Below are 24362 nucleotides of genomic sequence, written 5' to 3'. Positions count from 1 at the left end.
CACTAGCATCCACTCTGCCTGTAGCTGCGTTAGCTCTGTCATTAAGTTAACCTTGTTGACCAGCGCATTTATAAGCTGCTGGATGCACAAAACAGTGGAGAGCTGTTATTTTACTCTTATACTGGCGAGTAGAGCAGCAAGTGAACTGAGCAGCCTTTCGGGTGGAGGATACCGGTGGAGATGTGTAATAAGCTGCACTGGACAGCAAGGACCTACCTGGCTGCCAGTCCATCGACTGACAGCTGTCACCTCGCTGCTTAGCTAGCTAGCTAGGTGAGCTAACGGCTAACAAGTGTTAATTCGGGCTCGTAGCCCGGCTAGTTCAGCCAGCCAGTGCGGGTCTCGGTTTAGAGAGGAAAGCGGCGACTTCTCAGCAGTATTTGACTCCGCCTGCTGTTCAAACCATGAGTTAGCCGAGCAGCGTCGGGCAGCAGTGTTTGTAATATTTTGAGGTCCAGCTAGTTTAGCTAGCTTTTAGCTTGAAGCTAGCTAGCTCAGTCAGTTATTGAAAAACTGCTGAAGCGTTAACACCTCAGCGAGCAGTGGCTGATTGTATCCGACCACGACCGCTGTTACGACACGGATACATTGTGGACTTGGCTGATAACATCTGGGGGAAATGAAGAAATTTTTTGACTCTCGTCGGGAGTTCGTGGGCTCCGGGCCTGGTTCTGGAGCCGGTGGAGGAGGCGCTGGTTCTGGCGGCGGTGGCAGCTTCATCGGACGGGTCTTCAGCATCGGACGATATCAAGTGACAGTCGAGGAAATCGTCGCCGAAGGTGAACTACGTGGCTTACCACTGCCTGGATTATACACATGTCACACAGACACTTTCAACATAATCCACAATATCAACTGCTTCACATTGTTGTGAGGGTGCACAGGAGGTAACATGAGTTGGGTTTTTGTTTTACTTCTGGTCCAGGAGAAGTATCATTAGCAGCATAATAATATGTTCTCACCTTTATTGTGTGCTATTGAGAGGACCTACAGTGGCCATGCTCAGCTATTGGCACCAGACTGTAACATATACAGTATTAGCTGTGACCAGGTAGCTCTCTAGACGCTCATTTACCTGCAAGGTTCACTTGTGGTCTGGGTTTTTTCTATATGTATTGATCCTTTTAGTGGAACAGTTAAGATGAGACTGGAAATTAAAACTCGGAGGAAACTGTCAGATTGATGTTAGCATCACTTTACCTGAAGTCTGGGAGGAACATGGTATAACTGGATTTACTATTGTTGTAAAAGGCCAAAGTCACGCTGAGTCATCTGTGCTGATATTTGCAAAGGGAGTGAGAAATCTAAAATGTAACTTTCAGAAGTTTGGATGAAGAGATTCATGTTGGTTGGACTCCATGGGCCCACAACCTTTACCATATGAAAATAGTTTTATCGGCCATAGATTAAACCCAGATCATTGTGTCAAAGGTTGAGGAATGGTTTGTTAGAAACTGGTTGTAATCTTTAATGTAGCCTTTACCAAAACACAGTTAAACAGCCTTTGTGGAAAGGGTAGCACATTTCGCATGGTCATTTGTCTTTGCAATGAGAGTCTGCCATGCTCTGTTAGCTAAGAGGGCCTGTTACTAAATAATAGATGAAAAAAGACTGATTAATTTATCAGTACTATAGATGGGCTCCATCTGTTTGGACACACTCTGGCTTTAAGAATGAGCTACACATCTAACTTCAGACCTGCCCTGCACTGAGATATCTGTGGAAACCGACGTGAAATTTGCTCTTTGTATGAGGGAAAATTTAACATGGTTTTCTTATCAGTTCTGGAAAAACTTTGGCCTTGATGCAGGCATGAACTCATTCAGATTGGTACATGTTTAGCCTCATATGCAGGGTTTTCTCTGAACAGTGGAAAAAATATATATACTGTATAGAAAGTGAGTGTCTGTCCACTGGCTGTTTTATTTGGTTATGGTGTTTTTACCCGTTATCTACTCCCTTTGTTTGCTTTGTTAAACTCTGCTGCCTTTGCCTGTCATAAACACACCTTTCCCACTATGCTGATAAAGCAGACAAGGGGATGATGCACTTTTAGTAGCTTAGGGGTGCATATTTTGAAACATATCATTTTTGTAGCTTTTGTTTTAGACATTTAGGTCTAAGGTAGATTCAGTCTGTGATTTGCCTGAGGATTTTCCACCTTTCTGCCTTTACTATCAGTGGTGCCTGCTTTCTTGTGTCGATATAGAGTTACTGCTTGTAACATTAGTGTCCACGGTTCCTGTTGTGACATGGATGTGAGTCATCCCTTCGTTTGTAAACTAAAATCATTTACTGTTCTATGGGGAAAAAATGTTATGAACTGAGTCTGGACAGTTCATGCTAATTTTGTCTTTCCCGCTATCATCGCAGTGTCGTGTCCATGTTTGTAAACAGAATAGTAGTTCTAAGGATGTGTATTAGCTTAAAGCCCAGAGGACGGTGGTTATGCAAGTTCCATTTCACTGATGGCAAATTGTGAGTGAATGCTGTAACCACTCACTGTGCTTTTCATCACTGTGACTAAAGGTTAGCTTGTGTGCATTTGCTTTAGCGTGTGCGCACGTGTCAGAGAGGTATAAACCTGACAGTCAGTTACGTCAGGAGACAGGCGCTATTTGTAGCTGTACTTACAGCTATTTGGTCACACTCACCACTGAGATCGCAGACCACTGCTAAATGTTGCTTAAGAAGGCCGTTAATCCCTCTAATTTCTCACAGGCATCTCAGATTAGGCTGTGCGAGACAGCAGTGGCTCAGCTGTCTTTCCTCTGATGGACCACACACATACACAAAGCTGCTCTCTGATCTGTGTTTTGATTCAGTGTAGGTCCCAGTTCGTTCTGTGTGCCTGAACTGAACTTCACATCCCAAGCAAGCAATTGTTTTTCTGTGTCATAACAACACCAGTTACTGAGCCAAGTGCACTGCCAGTTCTTTTTCTTTTCTGGCTGCGGCTGTTGAAGATTTTTGCACCTCACTGTGAAATTCCCATTCATTGACTTCATGATGTCAGCAGTAAACTGTGATGCGTCATGATGCATGTGACTATTTAGTGGACCGTTTAGGCAAGAAAATACTTTAGAAAATGCTGCTGTTGCTCTCTATCCCATTCATTTTTTTTAACTGTACAACTCACAGTTATGTAGAACCGACTGCTAATCAAATGTCAAGCAGTCTGATCACGTGGAGCCGTCCTTGGTTTAGAGATGACAGCTGGATGAGTCAGCCCAGTGCAGTTCACAGGAGAGCTGCATTTATTACAAAATTCAGATCTTTACAGTCAGCAGAAAATTTATAGAACATCATGACACCTAATGACAGATCATTAAGTGTGGTAAAATCAGAACTATTCATATTGCCCAGTTATGTGTTTTACAGTACAGTTTGCAAAATGGTAAATGGTAAATGGACTTGCTCTTATATAGCGCTTTTCTACTCATCAGAGTACTCAAAGCGCTTTTACAACAATTGCTCCCATTCACCCAGACACACACACATTCACACACTAATGTGCAGGTTGCTAATCAACCTGCAACATCAGTCAGTATACATTCACACACCAGTGGAACAGTCACTGGTAGGCAATTCGGGGTTCAGAATCTTGCCCAAGGAAACTTCGGCATGCAGCACATGACTAGGCGAGAGCGGGAATCGAACCGCCAACCATTCGATCATTGGACGACCCGCTCTACCACCTGAGCCACAGCCGCCGCAAGGTTTGGAAGCAAATAAAATGTGTATTAAGGATGTAAATACTGTCTCATTGTGGTTCCAGTGAGGTTTATTTTGTGGATGACTACTGAAAGATTAACAGTATGTGCTTTTGTTTATCTGTGTGGTTGCTTGTGGTTTTGGTTGCTGTGGATGTGCACAGGCATCATGCGGTTTTTCTTTTGTGTCAGCATCACTGCGACCGAAGGTGGGATGATGAATTCTCTCACTTCCCCTATCCTGTGTCAGTTTTGTCTTCTTCTTGCATCCTTCCCTACAGCGCAGCTGCTGACTCACACAGTGCTGTTTCAAGCTCTTCTTAACCAGCACAGCCAGCCAACCGATCTCTTATCACACAGTCATGCAGTCCTTTCCTTACCTTTTCCTTCATTGTGATAACATGAAATACATGCATGGTTACATATGTTTAACAGAAGCACGTTCTGTTATTTCATCATCACTCTCATGAGCCGCCAGGATAAAGAGATCTGTGAGGGTCAGAGCACAGCTGAGGAACCTTTGGCTTTAAGATACTTTAAATCATGTTGCTGTCAGAATCACTTTTATTACCATGTTTGACAAACAATGCTTGAGCCAGAATCTTTCTTGGTTACACTGATAAAGAGCCACAGAATAACAGCAACTGACAGTCATTGTGGTAAAAAGTGAAATTTACCAGTTTATAACAGTAATGCTATATCATTTGTGTATAGTGTTACTGCTAAAAGTCCAGAAATGCAGTAAACAGTAACTAGCATATTTTAAATACTGATTTGTGTAACAGAATTATTGTTATTTTGCTGGTTTTGTTGGTTTAAATTCATATGTGTTCATTCTCTTCTCTTTCTCCATCCTTAATATTTGCAGGAGGTTTTGCCATAGTTTTTTTGGTGCGGACTCATCAAGGTCTACGATGTGCACTAAAAAGAATGTATGTCAACAATGAATATGATCTGCAGATCTGCAAACTTGAGATACAGATCATGGTGAGTACGACTGCAGTAACTGACTGCTGAGTGCAGTAAACTGCATTTTTGTTTTAAAACTACTAGGAGGATTTATTTTTGTCGTTGTTGTTGACCTGCTTACAGTCTGAACCCAACTAGTGTGACATAAGCTACTGAACTGAGAAATACAGACTTTGAATTGACATTCAGATACTTACTTTAATTTTCTGAACTTTTTACCTTGATCATTCCTAACCTTGAAACATGCTCAAAGTACAAATTTTTAAAGATATTTGAAAGTACTCTTTGTCCCAGGAATAGTGGTGATGACAGAAGAGAAATCAAGGTTTTTAACTAATACACATTTCATACATAAAATCCTTTTCACTGGTGCTTTTACTGTGAGCAAAACTAACCGGTTCCTGCAGCCACACCCTGGGTGGTATGACTGTCGGATGGTTATCATCATTACTTCCAGACCTTTGGACGATAAAAATAGACTGAATGGATGTATTTTGTAATTTACTAAATCAGATCTCTTAGGACTGGGTAATCAGTGGAAGTTGTATCTCTGTTGTTTGTCATCTTTGCTTTTTTCTGTGTTTGTTTACACAGAGGGACCTAGTGGGCAACAAAAACATAGTTGGTTTCCTGGACTCCAGCATAGCTGCCGTTGGAGCGGGTGATGTGTGGGAAGTGCTGATCTTAATGGACTTTTGTCGAGGTAAATCGGCCCACCCCTCATACGTTTCTGTCTCTCTTGAATTCAAAGCTCCATTACCATCGGCTCCTCACGGCATCCGGTTGTGTACGAAGGCAAATAATCCGCTGATGGCCGTCGTGGTCAATAGAACTTATGTTTCAGTCGATGCATAACTGAGTGGTGTTACTTTTAGAAAGGTGAAATATTAACATGTAGTTGAAGTGTCTGCAGGCCAGAGTTTGCAAAGTGGAGAGAACAGCTCTTTTGTGAAGTTGTAAACACTACAGAAAGTATTGGAGGAGTTTTAATTTAAACATCAATCGTAATGCAGTGCGAAAATAATGCATTAAGAAATTTTTTTCTTTTTTTAGCTTAAAAATTTGTGAAATAAACTGTTAAACCGTTTGGTTAAACTTTTCAAAAAGTGCCAGTTTGAGTGACTTTTCAAAATATGAAAAATAAAATGATCAATGCACCCTTTTGTATTTGTTGTAGACCTTATTTACACAGTTAATATTTACCTTGAAGAGACAAGCCAAAAATTAAAGAATTCATTTTTTTTAATTATTAGGTCATTCATAAAAATATAGAGAAGTAGTGATCCAGTAGTGTTTAATTGTTGTTCCCTGACCTCTCATAGATTTCTATCACCCTAATTGTTTTATGTAGGTGGGCAGGTGGTGAACCTAATGAACCAGCGGTTACAGACAGGCTTCACTGAAGCCGAGGTGTCGCAGATCTTTTGTGACACATGCGAAGCTCTCGCTCGTCTCCACCAGTGCAAGACTCCAATCATACATCGAGATCTGAAGGCGAGGCTAATTCAATTCCTAATATGCCCATACTGCTTCCTGCAGAAGGCCATGCTCATTTTTCCAGAAGTTGCAAGTTAACTATTGTACACTTTACTATCACTTTTGATGACAAGACTCATCTCATCTTCCTCATGTAGGTTGAAAATATCCTGCTACATGACCGGGGACACTATGTCCTCTGTGATTTTGGAAGCGCCACGAACCGCTTCCAAAACCCTCAGACAGAGGGGGTGGCAGTCGTAGAGGAGGAAATTAAAAAGTGAGTTTTTTTTAGGGCACTTTATACCTTCTGTCCCTGAACTACCTGAAGATCAGGAGCTTATTGATCTGCTTTTACCGTCAGATACACAACTCTGTCATACCGTGCTCCAGAAATGGTCAACCTCTATGGTGGAAAAGTCATTACAACAAAGGCAGACATTTGGGTGAGACTTAACTTTTTAGAAGCTTTATTGTTTATGTAACTAAATGTTGACTGTAGGATCAGATTGATTCACTGTCAAGATGACATAAGCCTCACTGTGTACTGACATGCTTCTTGTCTCTGTAGGCAATGGGCTGTCTGCTCTATAAGCTGTGCTACTTCACGCTTCCTTTTGGCGAGAGCCAAGTGGCGATCTGTGATGGCAGCTTCACTATCCCAGACAATTCGCGCTACTCCCAGGAAATGCACTGTCTCATTAGTGAGTAACCCTGTTCCTCCCTGTCCTGCTTACTGTGTGTACATCATGTATATAAGCAGTTAGATTTGAATGTGAATTTCCATGTGCCTGACTCAAAATAAACATCCCATATTTGTGAATGTCTCAGGATACATGCTGGAACCTGACCCAGATAAGAGACCAGACATCTACCAAGTATCCTACTTTGCCTTTAAACTGGCTCGAAGAGAATGTCCAGTCCCAAATGTAAATGTAAGTCAGCATGGCAAAAGTTGTGTCAGGAATATTTTATGAGAATATGCTTTATGTTTAGCATTTAATAATGGGATTAATTCTTTTTTCTAATCACAGATACACCTGGTTAGCTATCTTGTGTGTGGTTTCAGCTCTCTATTTCCTTTTCAGAAAAACAGTAATCTAGGACAGTGATATTGGAGAGCGGCTGCGCTTTCTAGCTTTATTTTAAGTAGCTCCAAGTGTTATTATACCAGGCAGTAATGATTTGTTCATGGAAGATGCAAGTCGATACTCTTACATCATTTGATACTTTGCTGATGTTAACAAAAGGACTAATTGTTATGAATGTGTTTGATAAATATGAAAACTTCTTACCGTCGTAGAATTCTCCCATTCCTGCAAAACTTCCTGAGCCTATCAGAGCCAGTGAAGCAGTGGCCAAAAAGAGTCAAACCAAAGCCAGGTGAGTGGGAAGCTAAGCAGCTGAGCGTTATATACATTTTTTTGAGAAATCTTATAATAACTCTACTTTCCTCTTTATTTTCCTTCCACCAGGCTCACAGACCCAATTCCTACCACAGAAACCTCAATTGCACCAAGACAACGGCCCAAAGCTGGCCAGGCTCAGCCACAGCCGATATCAGGCATTCTTCCCATCCAGCCAGCTCTCACACCACGCAAGAGGCCCAGTGCGACAACCGGAGCACCCCAGGGCATAGGTATGAGTAGCTCTGAAACCTCTCTATATCAGGCTTAAGGCCATCGGTGATAGAAACCTGCATTTACTGACCTTAGTAATAATATACTTAATAATATGTTCAAAAGGACATACTGTATTGGACTTAATGAACTTCTGTAAGGCTCCATTTTCCCTGTGGTTCAATTAGCCAATTCTTAAATGGCTTTTAATTGTCTTTTTATGAGGCTTTTGTCAGGGCCATCTATTTGTGGTCCGCTTGCCAAGACAGAATAAATGGTGGCTTAATGTCACTGTAATTACAGCAGCATGCTCTCTCATTTTTTTATATGCCGTTACTACTGGCTCATTTGTTGACCCTTAATCTGAGAAGATTTTGCATGATAAAATATCAGTTTATGCTTAATAGTCAAATAAATGCATTGATTATGAGAATGCTTTAGAGTATTTTCTTGATTTGAATTTTGAGCTAAGGCCAAAATTACTGCATTGTTCAGACATCTTATATTTAAGGATTTGAGAATTATTTAGTGTAATAATGGTTTTCTGCAGAGCGTTGCATTAGACGTTGTTTGTAGCCATAATGCTGCTAGGATTCTGTTTATAGTGAATCTGTTAGTCTGTCAGCTCTAAAAGTGTTTTTAGTCCAGTTTAGCTCAGCAAGAGTTTCTGAAAGCTCATGTAGCATGTTTTGCTGCCACAGTTTAAATGTGTGACTGACAAACAAGATACACAAATGTATATTTTACATGTTAGAAAGACTTCATTTCATTCTTTTCCCCTAGATTACAGCTATCTCTTTTCTTTTCTAAAAGTGTTTCCTACTCACAAAAAGTCTTTTTTTCAAAGACAGATGTTTGTAAAAGGACAGATCATTTTGGGAATTTCTGGAAACCTGCAATTACACAAATACTTGCACAAACACTCTTTGTGCAACATGACAAGAGACACACACCTCAGGGCAGTTCAGAGTGCTTCACAGATGACTGATGAGCTGATAACAAAACTGTGCAAGCAGAAAGTAAAATAAAAATAGCATGCAAGAATCTGTACAGTTAGTGAAGACATGAGCCACCTCCACATTGTCCTAACTCTTTATTTTTCTCACTTCCAGGCGTTGGTATTGGTGTCCCACCTCCAGCTGCTGTCCAGCCTGCTCAACAGGCTTCTGCTGCACAAGCTGCAGCACAGCCAGCACAGACAGCCAACATGCAGCCACAGGCTACACCTCAGCATCAGCAGCTCCTCATGAAGCAGCAGCAAGCCTCACCCTTCTTAAGCCCACAGAGCAACCAGCAGGTAGGAACCCTGCCACGGCAAGAATGGAAATATTGATAGCATTCTGTGCTAATGACATTCATGGATGGTTGACAGTACTGTGTACATGTTCAGACATTTTCAGGCATAACATTCTGATTTTCAAACCAACAGCATCAGATGTTTCCAGCAGATACTGTGTTCATTGATTATACAGTTTTGTGAACTACTTTTGCTTAATTGATAATCATTGTGCTTGCAGTAGCTCAAGACAGGCTTTAAGCCGTGGTCTACAACGTACAAACACATGCTATGTGATGGTTATTTTGTTTCAGTTTGATGTTTTCAGTCTAAGTCTTTAATTAATCATTTGGTTATCCCTAAATGTTACTGGTACACTTTTTTTTGCCTAGGTTGATCTGTTTCTGCTTTAAATTGATTTTTTTTAACTTAAGGAAGCCTGCAGTTAAGTTCAATGAAGTTAAAATTCAACATGAATTCTGCTCATCAACTGTGTGTTTTTAAGTGAAATCTATGCATGTAGGGTTGTCTTCAAAGATTATTCATTATAAGTTTGTGCATAACTCAGACATCTAAATCTAGCTCTCAAAGAGCTAGCTAGCTGTCCAACGGCAATACATCGTAACAAAATTTTACTTCAACTGGGCCAGAGTTTAAAACTGAGCCTTGCTCATGATTGGCTGTGTGGTGTTTCTATGTAGCATCAGCTGGTACAGAACATCCACCAACTGCAGCCACAACAAACACCGTCTCAAGCATCTGCTCTGCTGCAGTCCAAAGCTAAACCTGTTCCTCCAGTTGTTACCCTGCAGCATCAGCAGCATGTAGCAGCTCCGCATCTCACTCCCATCCCTGAGTCTGCAGTCATTCGCTCTGCAGTCGACCCAGAGGTTGTGGTAACATCGTCCTCTGCCGCTAGCTGCTACTCTTTGGGTCGGGGCTGATTTTTAGCTTGTTTCTAACCAATCACACCCAGATTTCTGCTCTTTTCTTCTTCTTGGGAAGTCAAGAAATGGTCTCCATTCTACGCACATGAATGGTCTCAGTGTGTCAGTGCCAATCATCATTGGTGTTAAATTCATGTAGCTTCCTATAATGTTGGCTTTATTTGAAAATGTCTTTGTTTTTACATATGTAGATATTGTTTAAGTCATTCAAATGATTACTGTATTCTTACTATATAAATTTTCTCTATTAGTTTCTATTAGCCTCTTTACTGATCCACTTTCCCTTTTCCATAACCGTTTTCTGTGTTGCTATAGAGTTATGATCTTGGAGAAATCTATAAACTGTCTCTTTTGACTTGATTTTCGTTTCCAGTCGATCTTACCTGCTTTTATGTTTGGGGTCAGAATTTTTTCCCTTTCTTAATGATAATAGAGAGAAGTTTTACAAAAGAGAGAAGAGTTTACTTTCTTTCTGTTCCCAGCAGTTTTTCCTGATCTTCTGTTCTGCACATTTCTGTCGTTGTTACAGACGGTTGGCAGAGGGATGCACAAAGTTGGATCCTTGACCCCTCCTTCATCGCCAAAGATGGCTCCTAAGAGCGGCCACAGACGCATCCTAAGCGATGTCACCCACAGTGCCCTGTTTGGGGTCCCAGTAAGCAAGTCCACCCAGCTACTTCAGGCAGCCGCAGCTGAGGCCAGCCTCAACAAGTCAAAGTGAGCAGAATTACCCCCCTTCAGTGGTCTGATGATGAACTGTTCTTTTATCGCACTGAGTGAAGCTGAAAGGCCAATAGACAGTCCATTCATATGACAGAACCCAGAAGGAGAATAAACGACCCTTTTACATCCCAAAGAATCCAGCTTTAGAAGAATCGCTCAATTCAGTCTTTAAATAACTCTGTTCACTCGCTCCTATTTGCATACATGAGTAGGCCAGTGTCCTCAGACTGAACACCCTTTATCTAATTTCACTGTGTGTACTCTCACCAGTGTTTATATTTGCACGTCTTTGTGCCGCAGATCAGCCAGCACTACTCCTTCTGGCTCCCCCTGCTCATCCCAGCAGAGTGTTTATCATCCAGGTGATGCTGATGCTCCGTCAGCACTTACTGCAACCAGTGCTCAGCCCAGCTGGAACCCCTTCGGAGACGATAACTTCTCAAAACTAACAGCAGAGGAGCTGCTCAACAAAGATTTTGCCAAGCTAGCGGAGAGTAAGTTCAGCTTGTTCACTGCATACTTGGAAAGCGGCACTGGTAAATAGCTGATTAGCTAATAGCTGATTTTGTTTACGCACAGCTGCTTCGACAGGCGAGAAGGTGACAGACTCCAGTGAAAATCTCATTCCAGGCCTCAATGCTTTCCCAGGTAAGGTTTTGTTTAATTTTTCTCATCTGTGATGTCTGATTGCTGTCTGTACTCTGTCTCTTTGGAAGCTAATCTTTGAGTCACACTGGATATCAGACATCACGTGGACTTTTCTCTCTGTGTCTGTGTGAAGAGGTGGAGATCAAACACTTTGCTGAATTATGTCCTCTTCATGTGTTGCTGTCTTCATTACTTTTTAGCGCTTTCCTAAATGTTAGCTTATGTGCTCTCTATCCCTAGTCCTACTGGCTTTCTTCATCTGTTGTTCATGCTCCAACATTCCTTCATTTATTCTCTTCCGTTTTTACTCACTGTGCGTTATCAAGCTGAAAGATCTGCAGACAGCACAAGTGCAGGTTCAGGATTGCCGACTGTCCCGGACTCCTTTAATACCCTCTCACTCTCTGACACCACAGGTAATTTTCTTGTCACATTGTGGCAGAACGAGCCATGCCTTTGATTCTCTCAGGCCTCGGGCTCCTGAACAAATATATTCTGTGAACGTGTGAGTCACTCTTTTTATTTGCCGAGGTAGTTTGCTGGATATCACACTACCCAGAGGTTGGTTTATGAGTGCCAGTTTTGTGGTTGGGATTTGTACACAGTCCTATCTTGTTGACATAGCAAGCAGCCTCACAGTGGCTTCTTGTCAGCGCCCATGAATAGACTCTGTGGCCGCAGCTAGATCGCATCTCATTTGCAGATCTGTGCTTTCGCTGTTGCCTAGTAACGCGAAGGACAAATTCTCCTTTGTTAATTGGATTGCTTCGTGGTGAACGAGGCTGCTTACCAGTGCCACTAAGAGCGAGACAAAGTTAAGCGTGCTGTCTCGTTAAAATGATGACCCAACCTTTTATGGTTTCCTCAGTTCAGCCTTTAGGCCTTTTGAAAGTATATGCTCTTTAGCCGTGCAGCGTCCTTTCTGTAGTTGCTGTTTAGGGCCTGAACTGAGAGGATAGAAATGTTGAGGATATTACATAACAAGGGTGTGTGGTTAATCTTCTCTATCCCACATAAGCTGTCTCGTTGAATCTCGCTGTATATCTCTCTTGAAAAGGATGCACACAAACAAACAGTCTGTCTTTTGCTGATGGAGCATAAAGTCCCATCTGAGCAACATTTAAGATGAGGGCAGCCTTACTGGAATTAACTAAAACAGAGAATTCTGTGTGTAGCATTTTTGCACTGCATATATTTCATTATTGGGAGAATTACATTTTCGACATTTAGGATTTGTGAAAAGCTTTTCATCAGTGTTGGCCTTTTTCCTATAGTGCAAGGGGCAAAAGGTCACATCTGCTGTGCCATTTTCTGAGCCACACATTCCTTGTCTAAGACCCCCCTCATCCCATTTTGCCCCATTGCAGTTTCCTGTAAGTATGAGCTGCAATTTAAAGTCAATAATTGGTTGTTTTGTGCATGAGGTATATATCAGCCTACTCAAATCAGTATATATATATTTTAAGTAACAAATGCATTATTTTGTGAAAAAATAAAATTTTAGAATAAGTTTTGTTAAAGTCAGCTTAATAAAGAAATCTCTACTAATTCGCCTGCAGAGGTTTAACAATGAGTTCAGAAGGTTGCATACAGTGACTGCTGTGGAGCGCCGCACTGATTGGTGTGACTTAAATTATTAAATGGGTCGTGTGAAATTTTCCCTTTAAAAGGTGTGAAAATGTTCTCAACAGTTCTGGTTTGCTATAAGGCCAGAAAAGTTTTAACATTTGACTGCATGGGACTTCACTTAACTCACTGCTCTTGGAGTGTGGGGCTGTGGTGTGCAGAATTAAACACACTAACAAATCAAACAATACTGTTTTTGTTGTATTATGATATTACTGCAAGCAATCGGGTTTTTGAGTAATGTGAACGTAAAATTGCTTTAAAATGTTAACATGGTATTGAGTCGTCAACCTGTCCTGCTGCTAAACATGTTTTGTCGCTAAAACTGTTGATCATAAGGACAAGTAGATGTTAATTATAAAATTAAATATTACTAACCTGTAATTATCCTCATCGATTTTGAAATTGTGCTTATCACAAGAGCTTCTTATCTCTTCAGTTTTCTGCTCTTTTTTTTCTTCTATGCAAAATCCAGTCCCTCATTGCATTTTTCTCTCTGTTGCAATCTGTTCATTACTTCTCCATCTTTTTTTTCCCCTGGCTCGCTCACAGAGAAGCTGATTGAGGGACTGAAGTCCCCTGAACCTTCTGTGCTGCTTCCTGACCTCTTAACCCTGGCTGACCCCTTCAGTACTTCTGCAGTGAGCTCCACCAATGGTACCAGCTCTATTCTTGTCCCCTGCCTTGCCCCAAAAATTCCCCATCTGCTCTGCATGTTTCTTCCGTGCTTTCCTTCTCCTTTTTTTCTCACGTGGTCAAGAAATCAGAAAAACCAACTGGAAAAGGAGCAAAGACTTTTATTCCCACTAAAGCAATATGTTTTCTTTTATGTTACTAACAACTTCTTTGTGTCGCTGTTTTTCCACTTGCTTTTCCTGTGTAGCAAAGGCTGAAGTGTGTGTGGATTCACTGATCCCTGGTTTGGAAGCTCCCCAGGCTCAGCGACATTCAGTCCAGCCAGAGCTCATCCCTGCCATCATGCCAGGTTAGCATCCTGGATGATTGAATAGGAAACCTTAACATAAATCTTTGTAGTGTTTTTACCCAGGACAGACTAGTGTCAGTGTGCTCATAATCTTAGTTATTTGTTGATATTATCTTGACCTGCGGTTTTTATTAGTTTACTTTATTGTTATTGACAAAAAGCAGTGTGCCTGGTCCCACTGTTTTGGCAGAAACACTACAGTGACAAGCCGTTTTAGGCTTTGCTGTGACTGGAACAGTATCTTTAATATAGTGCTGTGATGTAGAACAAAGCCAAAGGTTTCTCTAAGATGTGAAGTGGCCTATTTAGTGAGAACTGTTTTTTATTGTTATGTTTTAAAAATATATATTTAATCAATATTAATCTCACTCAAAAGCCCCCAACTCTTTACATCCTTTTGGATTGATCAATATTAGCTGCAGATGACATGTAGGTTTTGTACTCTCAGCTGTTTCTGAGTGGTAAAAGTCCCATATGGTTTAAATCTACATATTTATTGACTTTTGTATGTCTTAAAAACTCAGAGGTGTAAAGTATAAACTGTGCAAATATGAAGACTCTTGTCTCTGCCATCCATTCATGCTTCTAATGTAGATCACCTCCCAGCTTTAAAAGCAAGTAAGAATTTTCTTCAGTTCCCACACAGGAACTGAGGAACTTAGAGTCAGCCATGAGCAAAGCTCATCAATTATCTGCTGTTAGCTAAACACAAATTGTCTTAATGCTCTCCCATCATCTGAGGAACTAAAGGAACCCTGTAGATTCCTTTTGTTTTAGATGGCACTGTCACCGCAAAAGGGAAATCCTTAATGTTCCTAATGTTGCCATTATCCCACAGGTCAGAACTCTGTGGAAATAATGGTGTAAACTTTAAGGCTGATTTGAAACCAGTAAACAAGTACTGGGTGTGGTTTGCAATGTCTTCATATTTCCAGATAAGCTTAGTGCAACCTAAACTCAGCCCATGACACAGGCCTTTACATCTGTTTCCTTCTCTCCTGCTCTGTGCTCACATATACTCTAGTTTAATGCAGCAGAATTCCCAATGAAGCCGTTATCATTTGCATGTTTTTCTGTCGTCAGACAAGAGGACAGCTATGAAACAGTGACTGAAATGCAGCCCGTTAAGACTACATGTTAACCAGCAGTCACATCATTACCATTTTCAAGCTGCCGCTCAGTAACCATTTAGATATTGATTTTTTTTAACAGCAACGTTATCTGACAGCTCATCATTCGCAGAGTTAAAAATGACAACTGTGCTGTGATTTCTGTGATATTTCCATGTAGGATGATCAGCTCATTTAGAACAGGGCTGAGACCAGAGGTTATATAGTCATGGTGAAATAAACCACCTTTGTGGTATTTCAAAAATTGGAAAACATTTATATGCTGAAAAAAGTCACAATATGCAACCATTAAAGTGTAGCTCCTTTTGCTGCTGATAATTGAAACATATAATACAGTGAACTGTCATACTAACAAAATGCATCTATCTTCCTCTGCTCATTATGCTGATGGCCTCTTTTTCTGTCATGACCCCTTGTCCCTCTGGCTTTGCTTCCTCCTATCTCAGACTCTCTCACTGGGGAGGACTCTCTGCTGGGTTGCGATCTGTTATCTCATACTTCTCATGGAAACCAGTCTGTTTCTACTCCTCCTGGCTCCGGCTCTGGATCCTGTCTGGAGGAGCTGCCACCTGGTCAGAAAGCTTCTGGTAAGACCTCCCCCTTTGCAGCTAGCCTCATGTGTGCTGGGCATTTTGCACACTACAGATCGCACTCAAAACAGGAGGGCCTGTTTAAACAGAGAAAACACTAAATGACAGCGTCAACAGACCCTTGACTCATTTGTTTTAGAGCCAAAAGCCACGTAAAACTCATGGCTTTTAAATACTGTGACTGCCCTGGCTCCATCTGTTTTTAATCTAATTGCATGCTCCTTTCTTTTTTGCTCTTTTCTTTGGCTGAGTTAACTTCTGCCCCCCTCCCATCGTTACTTCACTTCCTCTTCCTTCACCGCAGACTCTGCTTTCCTCATGTCGTGTGGGGAGAAGGGCAATGACGACGAGTTTGACCCTATTCCCGTGCTCATCTCCAAAAACTCAAATCAAGGTAAGGTTAACAAAAAATCCCGAGATGAGCACTCACACCTGCTGAAGCCCAGACTGTGAGCCACGAAGATGAATGACTTTACCCCTAGTTCAGTCACCATAGCTCGTCCCTGTGATTGCTGATGTGAGAAGTCTTGTATGGGTGTGCTTATCACATTAAGGCTTTATATCCCATCAAGCTCTCACATTAGTCATCCCTCTCTCCCTTGTTTCTAATGTTAGACAGCCAGTTTTTCTCAGTCTTGCAGGTGTTTGGCTCTTTAAGTTAACCTTGAAAGTCTCCTCATGTTAGAATGGCATTCCCTTACTCCCCCCTGTAATGATGCAGCTGTATAAAAAAAATATCCCAGCTCACTCTCTGCTTGTTTCTCTCTCTACCCCTTTTCATGCATCTCTCTGCTCTGCCATCATTTTCCCTCATCCTCACCATCTCCTCGCTCTTAATTTCTCCATACGATCCCCGTTAATATGACTTATTCTTTTGCTTGTCTTTCACAATCTCCCTCGGCTCTACCATCTCCATCTCTGTCTCTGTCTCTCTTTCTTTCTGGCACGTTTCAGGTGGTCACTCGCGCAGCAACAGTGGCAGTTCAGAGAGCAGCATCCCCAACTTGGCCCGCTCCCTTCTGCTGGTGGATCAGCTCATCGACCTCTAGAGGGGGTGGGAGAGGTCGAAGGGGCAGTGTGCAATCCTAACGCAGGGATGGGCGGGAGGGTGGCGGGATAGAGATGGGCAAGCAGAGGCACTTAATGTAGCACCTTATGTAGTGAGAGGAGCCAGCATCTATCGGTTCAGTGGAACCTTTCTCTTTACGTGCCTCCTTGGCCTCAACTCCATCTCTAGTTGCCTGATAAGCTGGTTTCATGTGTCTCTGCTGGCCGTTGACATTCCCCTGCTGGTAAAAAAACCAATCTTTTTATCAATGCCTGAGCATATCGTCTGCTTCTGTCCTGGCTACACCATGGTCTCCCTCATGCTTTTCCTCATACTCGCATTAATGTCCTTCATTGAGTGCACGCCCATGGTGATCGACCCTCATCGTACGCACATGTCAAACTGCTTGATCACAGCTGCATTGTGTTCACTTTGTCTACATGTTCAGGGTTGAAGCTATATTTAAACAAGCCACGTTCAGGCATGTCATGTGTGTCAGGGGTCTGACTAAAGACTGAGGACTGAAACTGTTTTGGACCTCATGGATCATTTGATGCACTTTGCCTTGAAAGCTTTGAACTAAACTAGTGCAAACAAAGATGCAACCTGAAAGAACCGCATTGAACCAGTTTGTGAATCTGCAAAGAAAAGGATGTCCACTTTGGACGATCTTTCCAGATTTCTCCAACAGTCATAGTTTACTGTTATTTGAGAAGAACAACACTGCCACGTTCAAACATTTAGTTTAGGTTTGATTGCAGTGCGCACAGTCTGCAGCATCCTGGGAAGTGAAATCTCTTCAGTTCTGTGCTACTTTTCTCATACAGATCAGTAACCATGTGTTTAACAACAGCTGGTCTAGGCTAACTAGGTACATTTTCAGGGTCAACCGATATACTTTTCTCTGAGGTGGATGCTGATTATTTGTAATCGAGGAAAGGTAACCAATATCTAGAACCAAAAAATTAAAATCTTGTCAAAATTTCGAATAACACCAACTCCAATGCAAAGCTTTGTTAAAATGACTTTATTTATGTTTTATGTGTGTTTAATTTAAAGAGCACTTTTATTCAGTATTTATCCTTTATTGTTGATAGTCTACTTCTTGTAATCAGTCAGATTGTGCTGTTAGCGGGCCATTGCACAGAATAACTAAAGGTAAAGAGAGGCGGCTACGTCAGAGCAACGCCAGTGCTTCTTTAAATTGATTTATTTTATTGGAAAATGGTTTTCAAAATGCAACGATACCAGTAATTGAATAAATGCTGAATGTCACATCTGATAATCGATTAGGAAGATAATCAGTTGACCTTTAGTACATTTATTAAGCTCCCGCATAACTGTATATTGTGACCTGCCTCTTGATGTTACATAGACAGGGTATATTTATCCTAAAACTACGCGTTTAAATCTGTCAGTACTGATGATGTCTTGAAATCTTGCAACTGGTGAAGTCAGTGTTAACATTGCTCATTGATTTGGCTTCATTGCCACAGCAAGACGCTTTCACTGTCAGCATTATGTACAACATTGTGTTTGACCATTAATGGAGTGGGTGCATTTTATAACCACATCTTTTTATGCTTAGAATCACAAATCTTTTTTTTGACCTGTTGTCAGGATAAGCACAGCGGAAACAAAAGGGAATGAAATCATTCATTGAAATCATTCCTGCAGCAATGCCAAAGCTAAAGGAGATTTTGTAATCATGCTATGTTTGCCATGTGTTGGTCTGCTCTCAGGGTCAGTAAAAATGAGCAGATTTTCAGCAGCATACTGCTGTTATAGACAGGGAGGCATGTTGTACGTTTCATCGAGTTGTTTTCTGTGGGTACTAGCTTTACGTGAAAATGTCTCCCTCTCACTGACATCCTCTCTGTCACCTCTGGCGAGTCCATTCACACCACATACCTTGAAGTTAGTTGGCCAATTCATTTCAGCCTGAGGAGGAATTCAGAAAGACTCCGTTATATGTACATAAAATCACTGTGCGTTTATTTCAAATTTTTGCTCGTCAGCACTGGTAAAAGTAGATTTTTAGTGTGTGATATTTAAAGGCATTTCATCTCTCACAGTTCTGAATACATGTGATTATTATTGATAGTGCTTTAGAATGAATGTATGAAAGAATGTCTTAAATATGTAAAAAATTTATAAGGATATATAGATAAAAACACATATTTGTGTATGAAGCTGTATTTAAGAGTGCAAACTGTTGACCCTCTCCTCTGTCCAAAGTCTTTTTATCTTTTCTCTCCATTCATGTTGGTCATTTAGATTGTGCTTTTGTTTTAAGTGTTATCATCAGTACATGAAACAAAGTGCTTATGACTTACCTGACTTGATCGTATTTGTAGCGCTCCACTGCAGTTTTTCAAATTGTACTTGTAAGTTACTGTACATGACAGGGATAGATTCTGTCAGACAGACAACAAAACAGAGCTAATGACGGAATTTACTTCCCGATATCTCTGGAGTAACTTTCACCTCTGACAGGTGTTGTCTTTCATTCGATGAAACGATGAGGAAGTCTTACAGCTGTATAAGTTGCATCTTATCATTACAACCAACTGTGTATTACGTTTTTAACGTCAATATTCCACCTTTCATTTTGCATTTTCTCTCTTGCCATAGTCAGATGTTCTGCATAGTCAGAAGTTTCTAAAGGTCCATATCACCTCAGATATGTACAGACAAACAGAAATTGTAAACGATCCCCTGATATGCCATCACTGGTACAGATTATGTGCTTAAAGTTCTGAGTATGAATAGTTTACTTCCCCCTTGTATGACATATTGGCTACTATAATAATCGGCATGAGTAAATGGCACTATCCTTTTGTCCCCTCTCCATCTCAAGTTGTTCAGTTAAGTCATTTGCATTTTTTTGGCTAATCTATGCAATCCTACAATAACGCTTCATGTTCTTATCAGACACTACAGTGCTGTATTCTGTAGAGTTCTAGCCTTGGCCGTAGAGTTTTACTTGTGTTGCTGTGTGAAACTAGTGTACTTAATGTGCTGGTTGGGTTGAAATGGTGACAGATATGATGATTACTTTGATTATATCAAAAATGTTGGACTGGAATTGGCAAAAGATGGTTACATGTCAAAGAAGGATCATTATCGAGTGTACTTCTATTTTTATGAATCAAGGGTTCCACAAGAGGGACACAGTAGAGGGACAATAAAACTCATTAATGTGAATGTAAATTAAGTCTGTTTGGGTCATATTTTTTAAAACAAATTGTACTCTGAAGAGCTGACTTTATTTAGAATTGAAAGATTCTTTTATTTTTTGTTATTTAAATTATCAGACAGGTCATTTTCTCTATATGAAAGCTAATTGGATCGAAAATACTTTAAGCTTCACATCCTCAGTACTAAACCATTATGTAGTGTGTGCTTTGCACCATATGCATCGGTTACTACAGACATTTCTCTGCCTGACAACTTGCATTGTTGCCCTGGAGAACTTTCTGCATTTAATCTGAAATTTAAATATTTAATGGAAACACTTCGATATATTAAGTTTTCATCTTTGTTCTTTCCTCTTGTCACTCCTCCATCTTAGTTTTTATATTGATGTTATAAGCATCACTTTACTCCATATTATTGTGAACTACTGAAACATGGGTTAGGAGCTTTGAGGCCTTGAAATGTTTTCCTGTTTGTTGGCTAGTACATAGATGGACAGACTGCAGAATAGCTGAATAGTGAGAAATTAATAGCACAGTTATACGTGCGTCCTCCCTGTGTGTTGTTTTGGTCGTCAGTTCCAACTGATGAGGTCATCTGTAGTTAATTTCAGCCGAATTAACTGTGGCTCAGATCACGTGGAAAGGTGCGGTAAATGGGCTGTGGACAGTTTAAAATAGACAAATGATGAGGGGAAATCACCCAAGAGGTAAAACAAGACAGAAACTGGTGTTTTCCTTTAATGACTGCAACTAACATCTCCGCAAGAGCTGCCAGTTAACAGCTGCTGTCAACACTGCCGAGGTAAGACTGATCTGTCTCTGCTCATCTGTGCAAACCTGTCTGTCCCTAACTATCTTCACTTTTGCCGTGAAAGCTCGTTCTCCTTGTTTCCACAGACCTGCTGACTCCCCCTAAACCTCCTCCACCTCAACTCAATCTGTTCTAACTTAAAGCTAAAACTGCTGTCACTGTTTCCCCCTAACACGAGGCACCATTTGTGAAGGTTGAGTTGAGGATACTGCAGCTGTGCTCAAACTTATTTGTGGAAACAAGGTTATTTGTTGTTGTATGGTAGAGCAGGTAGTCCTGTCTGTCTTATTTGACCTGTTCAGAGTAGAATTTGCCTGTATGTGTTGTCGTAGTCTTGTGCTGGTTCCTCACTATTGGGTCATTCTCATTGATCAGTGGTTTACAGATTCTAGAGGTGATCCATTGGTCATCCAGTATGTCAGGTGTGATGCTGAGAGTTGACGGTCCGGTAGATATCTGGGCAGCTGGACGTAACATGTCAAAGATTGTTTTTACTGATAAAATTTGCACTGTAACATTTTTGTTCACCTCTAATATGTTTTTCTCTGGCTCTGCTCTCTTAAACAGATGTGCAAGGGGAGAGTAATGGCTACTCTGTGCTTGAGGAGGGACAAGAGACTGAAGTTCCAGAAGGAAATCCTCAGAAAAACGAGGACTGTGTGCACTCCAGCGACGAAGACGAGGAGAAAGAAGGCCATAAGGAAGAGCAGCAGGATGAGGGAGCCGTTGAGAGTGACGTAGCTGCCCATGACTGCAGTGGCTCCAGACCTTTGCTGATGGACTCTGATGAAGAAGAGGAACATGGATCTCAGTTAGCTCTCCAGTCGTCACTGCTCTCCAGCACAGTTCCAACACAACCATCATCTACCTTCCATCAGCCTGCTTCAAGCACCTTCGCTCAGAATCATTCCTCGCATGTGCACGACCTGGAAAAGGGGATGGATGTCGCTGCAGACGTCTTCTCCAAAGCCCCCTTTCGGATCGCACAAGAAGACGCAGGCGATGTGTTTGCCAACGCTCCGTTTCCACGTGCCCACCTCGTAGCACAGCAACAGCTCGATGTATTCTCTCAGGCTCCGTTTGGAAAAAGAAAGGAGGCTGCAGGAGTGCAACCGAAGACCTCATACCCCCATGCAGCTGGTGTTCATGCTGTAGCCTCTGATCAAGCTGTGTTGGGACAAGTTGCCCAACAACCATTCCGCCCTCAAGCTCTGGCCAAATATTCCCGACACTTTGAGGGACCCGTGCCCCAGCAGCCGGTAGCAGCTCACAGAGTGGTGTCTAACGTGAGCAGGCAAGCCGCTGTGGCATCAGTCCCCGTTGGGCCTCTTCACTCATGGACCTCAGAAGTGGGCACTGTGGATCCCTTCGTCTCGGCACCCTTTCACCTCAAGGCCCCACAAGAAAAGCCCTGAAAGCACACTCAAGAGGTCGGGGCAGTGGGGATCAACGCCACTGAATTATGCAAACTGTAACAGGCGTACTGCATGCTGTCACCAGCGCTGCAGCTGGACTGCAGGCCCGCATGGATCTCCTTCTTAACTGGCTCCAATTAGATCTGATAGTGCAAGATCATCTTTACTAAACTGACATCATTCCCACACTCCTCGTCACTTTTTATTTTTCTGGCGATATCCTTCCAAGTTTTGATTTGTCCTTAAACCTTCTAGTATACATCTACACAAAGACACTATGGTGGTCAAGCATTTGATTGTTTCCTTGCCTACCTCAGTTACCTTTTGTGTCGGCGCTGAAACACCTCACAGTGAGGGAGTTCATAGATTGTCTGCAGCTTTGGAAGTTTTACTTCCTGTACATTTGAGCTCAACTGTGAAACTATGATCTGAAAACGCCTCATTCCTCCATTGTATTAGTTCTCAGAAAGGACAAATTTAGCTTGAATCATTCGATTATAACTTCACAGAAGCTTGAAGGAGGCAAAGACACTGTAGCACTAATGTTGAGTAAAACAGTCGTATGTGATCACGTCAGAGAAGAAGTGTGTAAACCGCCTTACAGTAACACCCTCAGAGTCAACAGTTTTGGGCCTTTTGGTCTAAGACGCAGATGCTGGATAATGTTGCATAGACATTTCAAGGGTAACGTTTGTGAAATGTATGGGGTTTTTTTCTTTCGATCCAAATTGTTTGCATATTTGTTATGTGTATTATGTTTGTCGTCGCTGTCATGTCTCATGAAAATGAAATATCAATGTTTGTTCCATGTAATGTACGAACCTTATATACGTTAGGCGTAGAAAATTCCTTATAGTAGCTCCTATGTTACGCAAATGTACAATATTCACTTGTTTTTACCTCCTTACTGTACAAGCTGAAATCTCAGAAGCCTTACACTCTTCCAGTACTCCCTCCTACCACATCAAACAGCATATATCACTTTTGCCTTTTGTGCCCTCCTGAAGAAAACTGCTGCATTTACATCATTTAATTGCACTCGCATTCAGCACCACACTTGTGCTGTCTGCAGTACTCATGCAAGACTTTCATTCAGCACCGTAATGCATCTCTATTGTAGACTCCTCTATGAAATCCAAATGTGTACCAGCTGTGACACCCACAGTTATGAATAACTGAAACTAGACTGCAACTTTAAAAACGCTTTCCTGCAGTCACACATATATCTACAGCACTTATGCTTAGCAGTTCCAGTCAGGGATTGTAATAATAGTCGTGTAAGTGAGATCTTGAATGGTGTCTGATTGAGGACATTCCTTTTGAATTCATTTCCATCGCCATTTGGGAATGTTTTATTGTCTTTGTACTTTGTGAGAATCATGGAACATATTTTGGTTCCCATCACGGCACTTTTAAGAAAGGGGATCCAAACCTGTTTCAACCCAAAGTTTAAATTATGTGTTCCTCTGTTGCAATGTCAAATCTTGTGTTCTTTTCTTTTTGAAGTGTACAATCTTAATTTTTTTCTTTCTTTTTTTTTTTATATATAAATGTTCACTTTTCGCACCCAAGTTGTATACATGAAGATTGCACAGTCACTGACACAGAGTCAGGGTTCTCAAAGAATGTTTTTTTGTCTGTAACACAGCTGTACAATTATTTTTGACCGGTGTTGTATAGGAAACCTTTGGAGGAACAGCAGATGACACTGTTGGACATGAAAGCACTCACAATACTTGTTATGCTGCACAGCCTGCCTTTGAAAACTATGTTGTAAGTCATGGAAAAAAAAACATTAAATGAATGTAAATCAAATTTTTCTTGCAGTTATTTATCATCACCAAAATATTTATTTTTAATATATAAGTAAGTACATTTATTTACTACTTTCAATCAATCTTGAGGCATTTATGGTTTAAATATTTTTATATTATTCTAATTTGTGGTCCGCTAAATCTCATACTTTGTATTTTTTAATACTGTACATATCTGATTTAGATTTTAAATATAAGATGAATTCACTTCAACTAACTACAGCTTTCTGACGCTGACGATATATTAGTGCAATTAACAATAGTACTACAGTGTTATCATCAGCTTTAACATCGTGAGAAATGTTAGAAAGCAGTGGTAGGAAAAGTATTCAGATCCTTTATTTATATAAACAGTGTGTGAGTGTTATATTG

The 24362-nt window shown here is 41.1% G+C and overlaps 1 protein-coding gene across 9 annotated transcripts; it reads left to right on the top strand.

Moving 5' to 3' along the window:
• LOC110955051 (AP2-associated protein kinase 1-like) lies at positions 1-23991 on the top strand. Of its 9 annotated transcripts, XM_051951323.1 has the most exons (22): positions 1-779; positions 4582-4700; positions 5277-5385; positions 6034-6176; positions 6317-6438; positions 6523-6604; positions 6730-6862; positions 6990-7093; positions 7462-7541; positions 7634-7797; positions 8890-9074; positions 9755-9943; positions 10530-10717; positions 11024-11217; positions 11303-11371; positions 11698-11787; positions 13550-13654; positions 13881-13982; positions 15559-15699; positions 16007-16096; positions 16657-16756; positions 21329-21451. In XM_051951323.1, exons 1-21 carry the CDS (start codon positions 620-622, stop codon positions 16749-16751), a joined length of 2664 nt encoding a protein of 887 aa, XP_051807283.1. In that variant the 5' UTR covers positions 1-619; the 3' UTR covers positions 16752-16756; positions 21329-21451. The 9 variants fall into 9 exon arrangements, with proteins under 9 accessions (XP_051807283.1, XP_051807279.1, XP_051807278.1 ...); XM_022199876.2 differs by lacking the exon at positions 16657-16756 and having other exon boundaries at positions 4-779; positions 21329-23991; XM_051951319.1 differs by lacking the exons at positions 13881-13982; positions 16657-16756 and having other exon boundaries at positions 3-779; positions 21329-23991.
• Positions 23992-24362: the final 371 nt, after the last annotated feature.

Source organism: Acanthochromis polyacanthus, chromosome 7, assembly GCF_021347895.1.
Source record: "Acanthochromis polyacanthus isolate Apoly-LR-REF ecotype Palm Island chromosome 7, KAUST_Apoly_ChrSc, whole genome shotgun sequence".
Lineage (NCBI taxonomy): Eukaryota > Metazoa > Chordata > Actinopteri > Pomacentridae > Acanthochromis > Acanthochromis polyacanthus.
The sequence above is the reverse complement of the archived record's forward strand: the minus strand, read 5'-3'. Positions and strand labels throughout refer to the sequence as shown.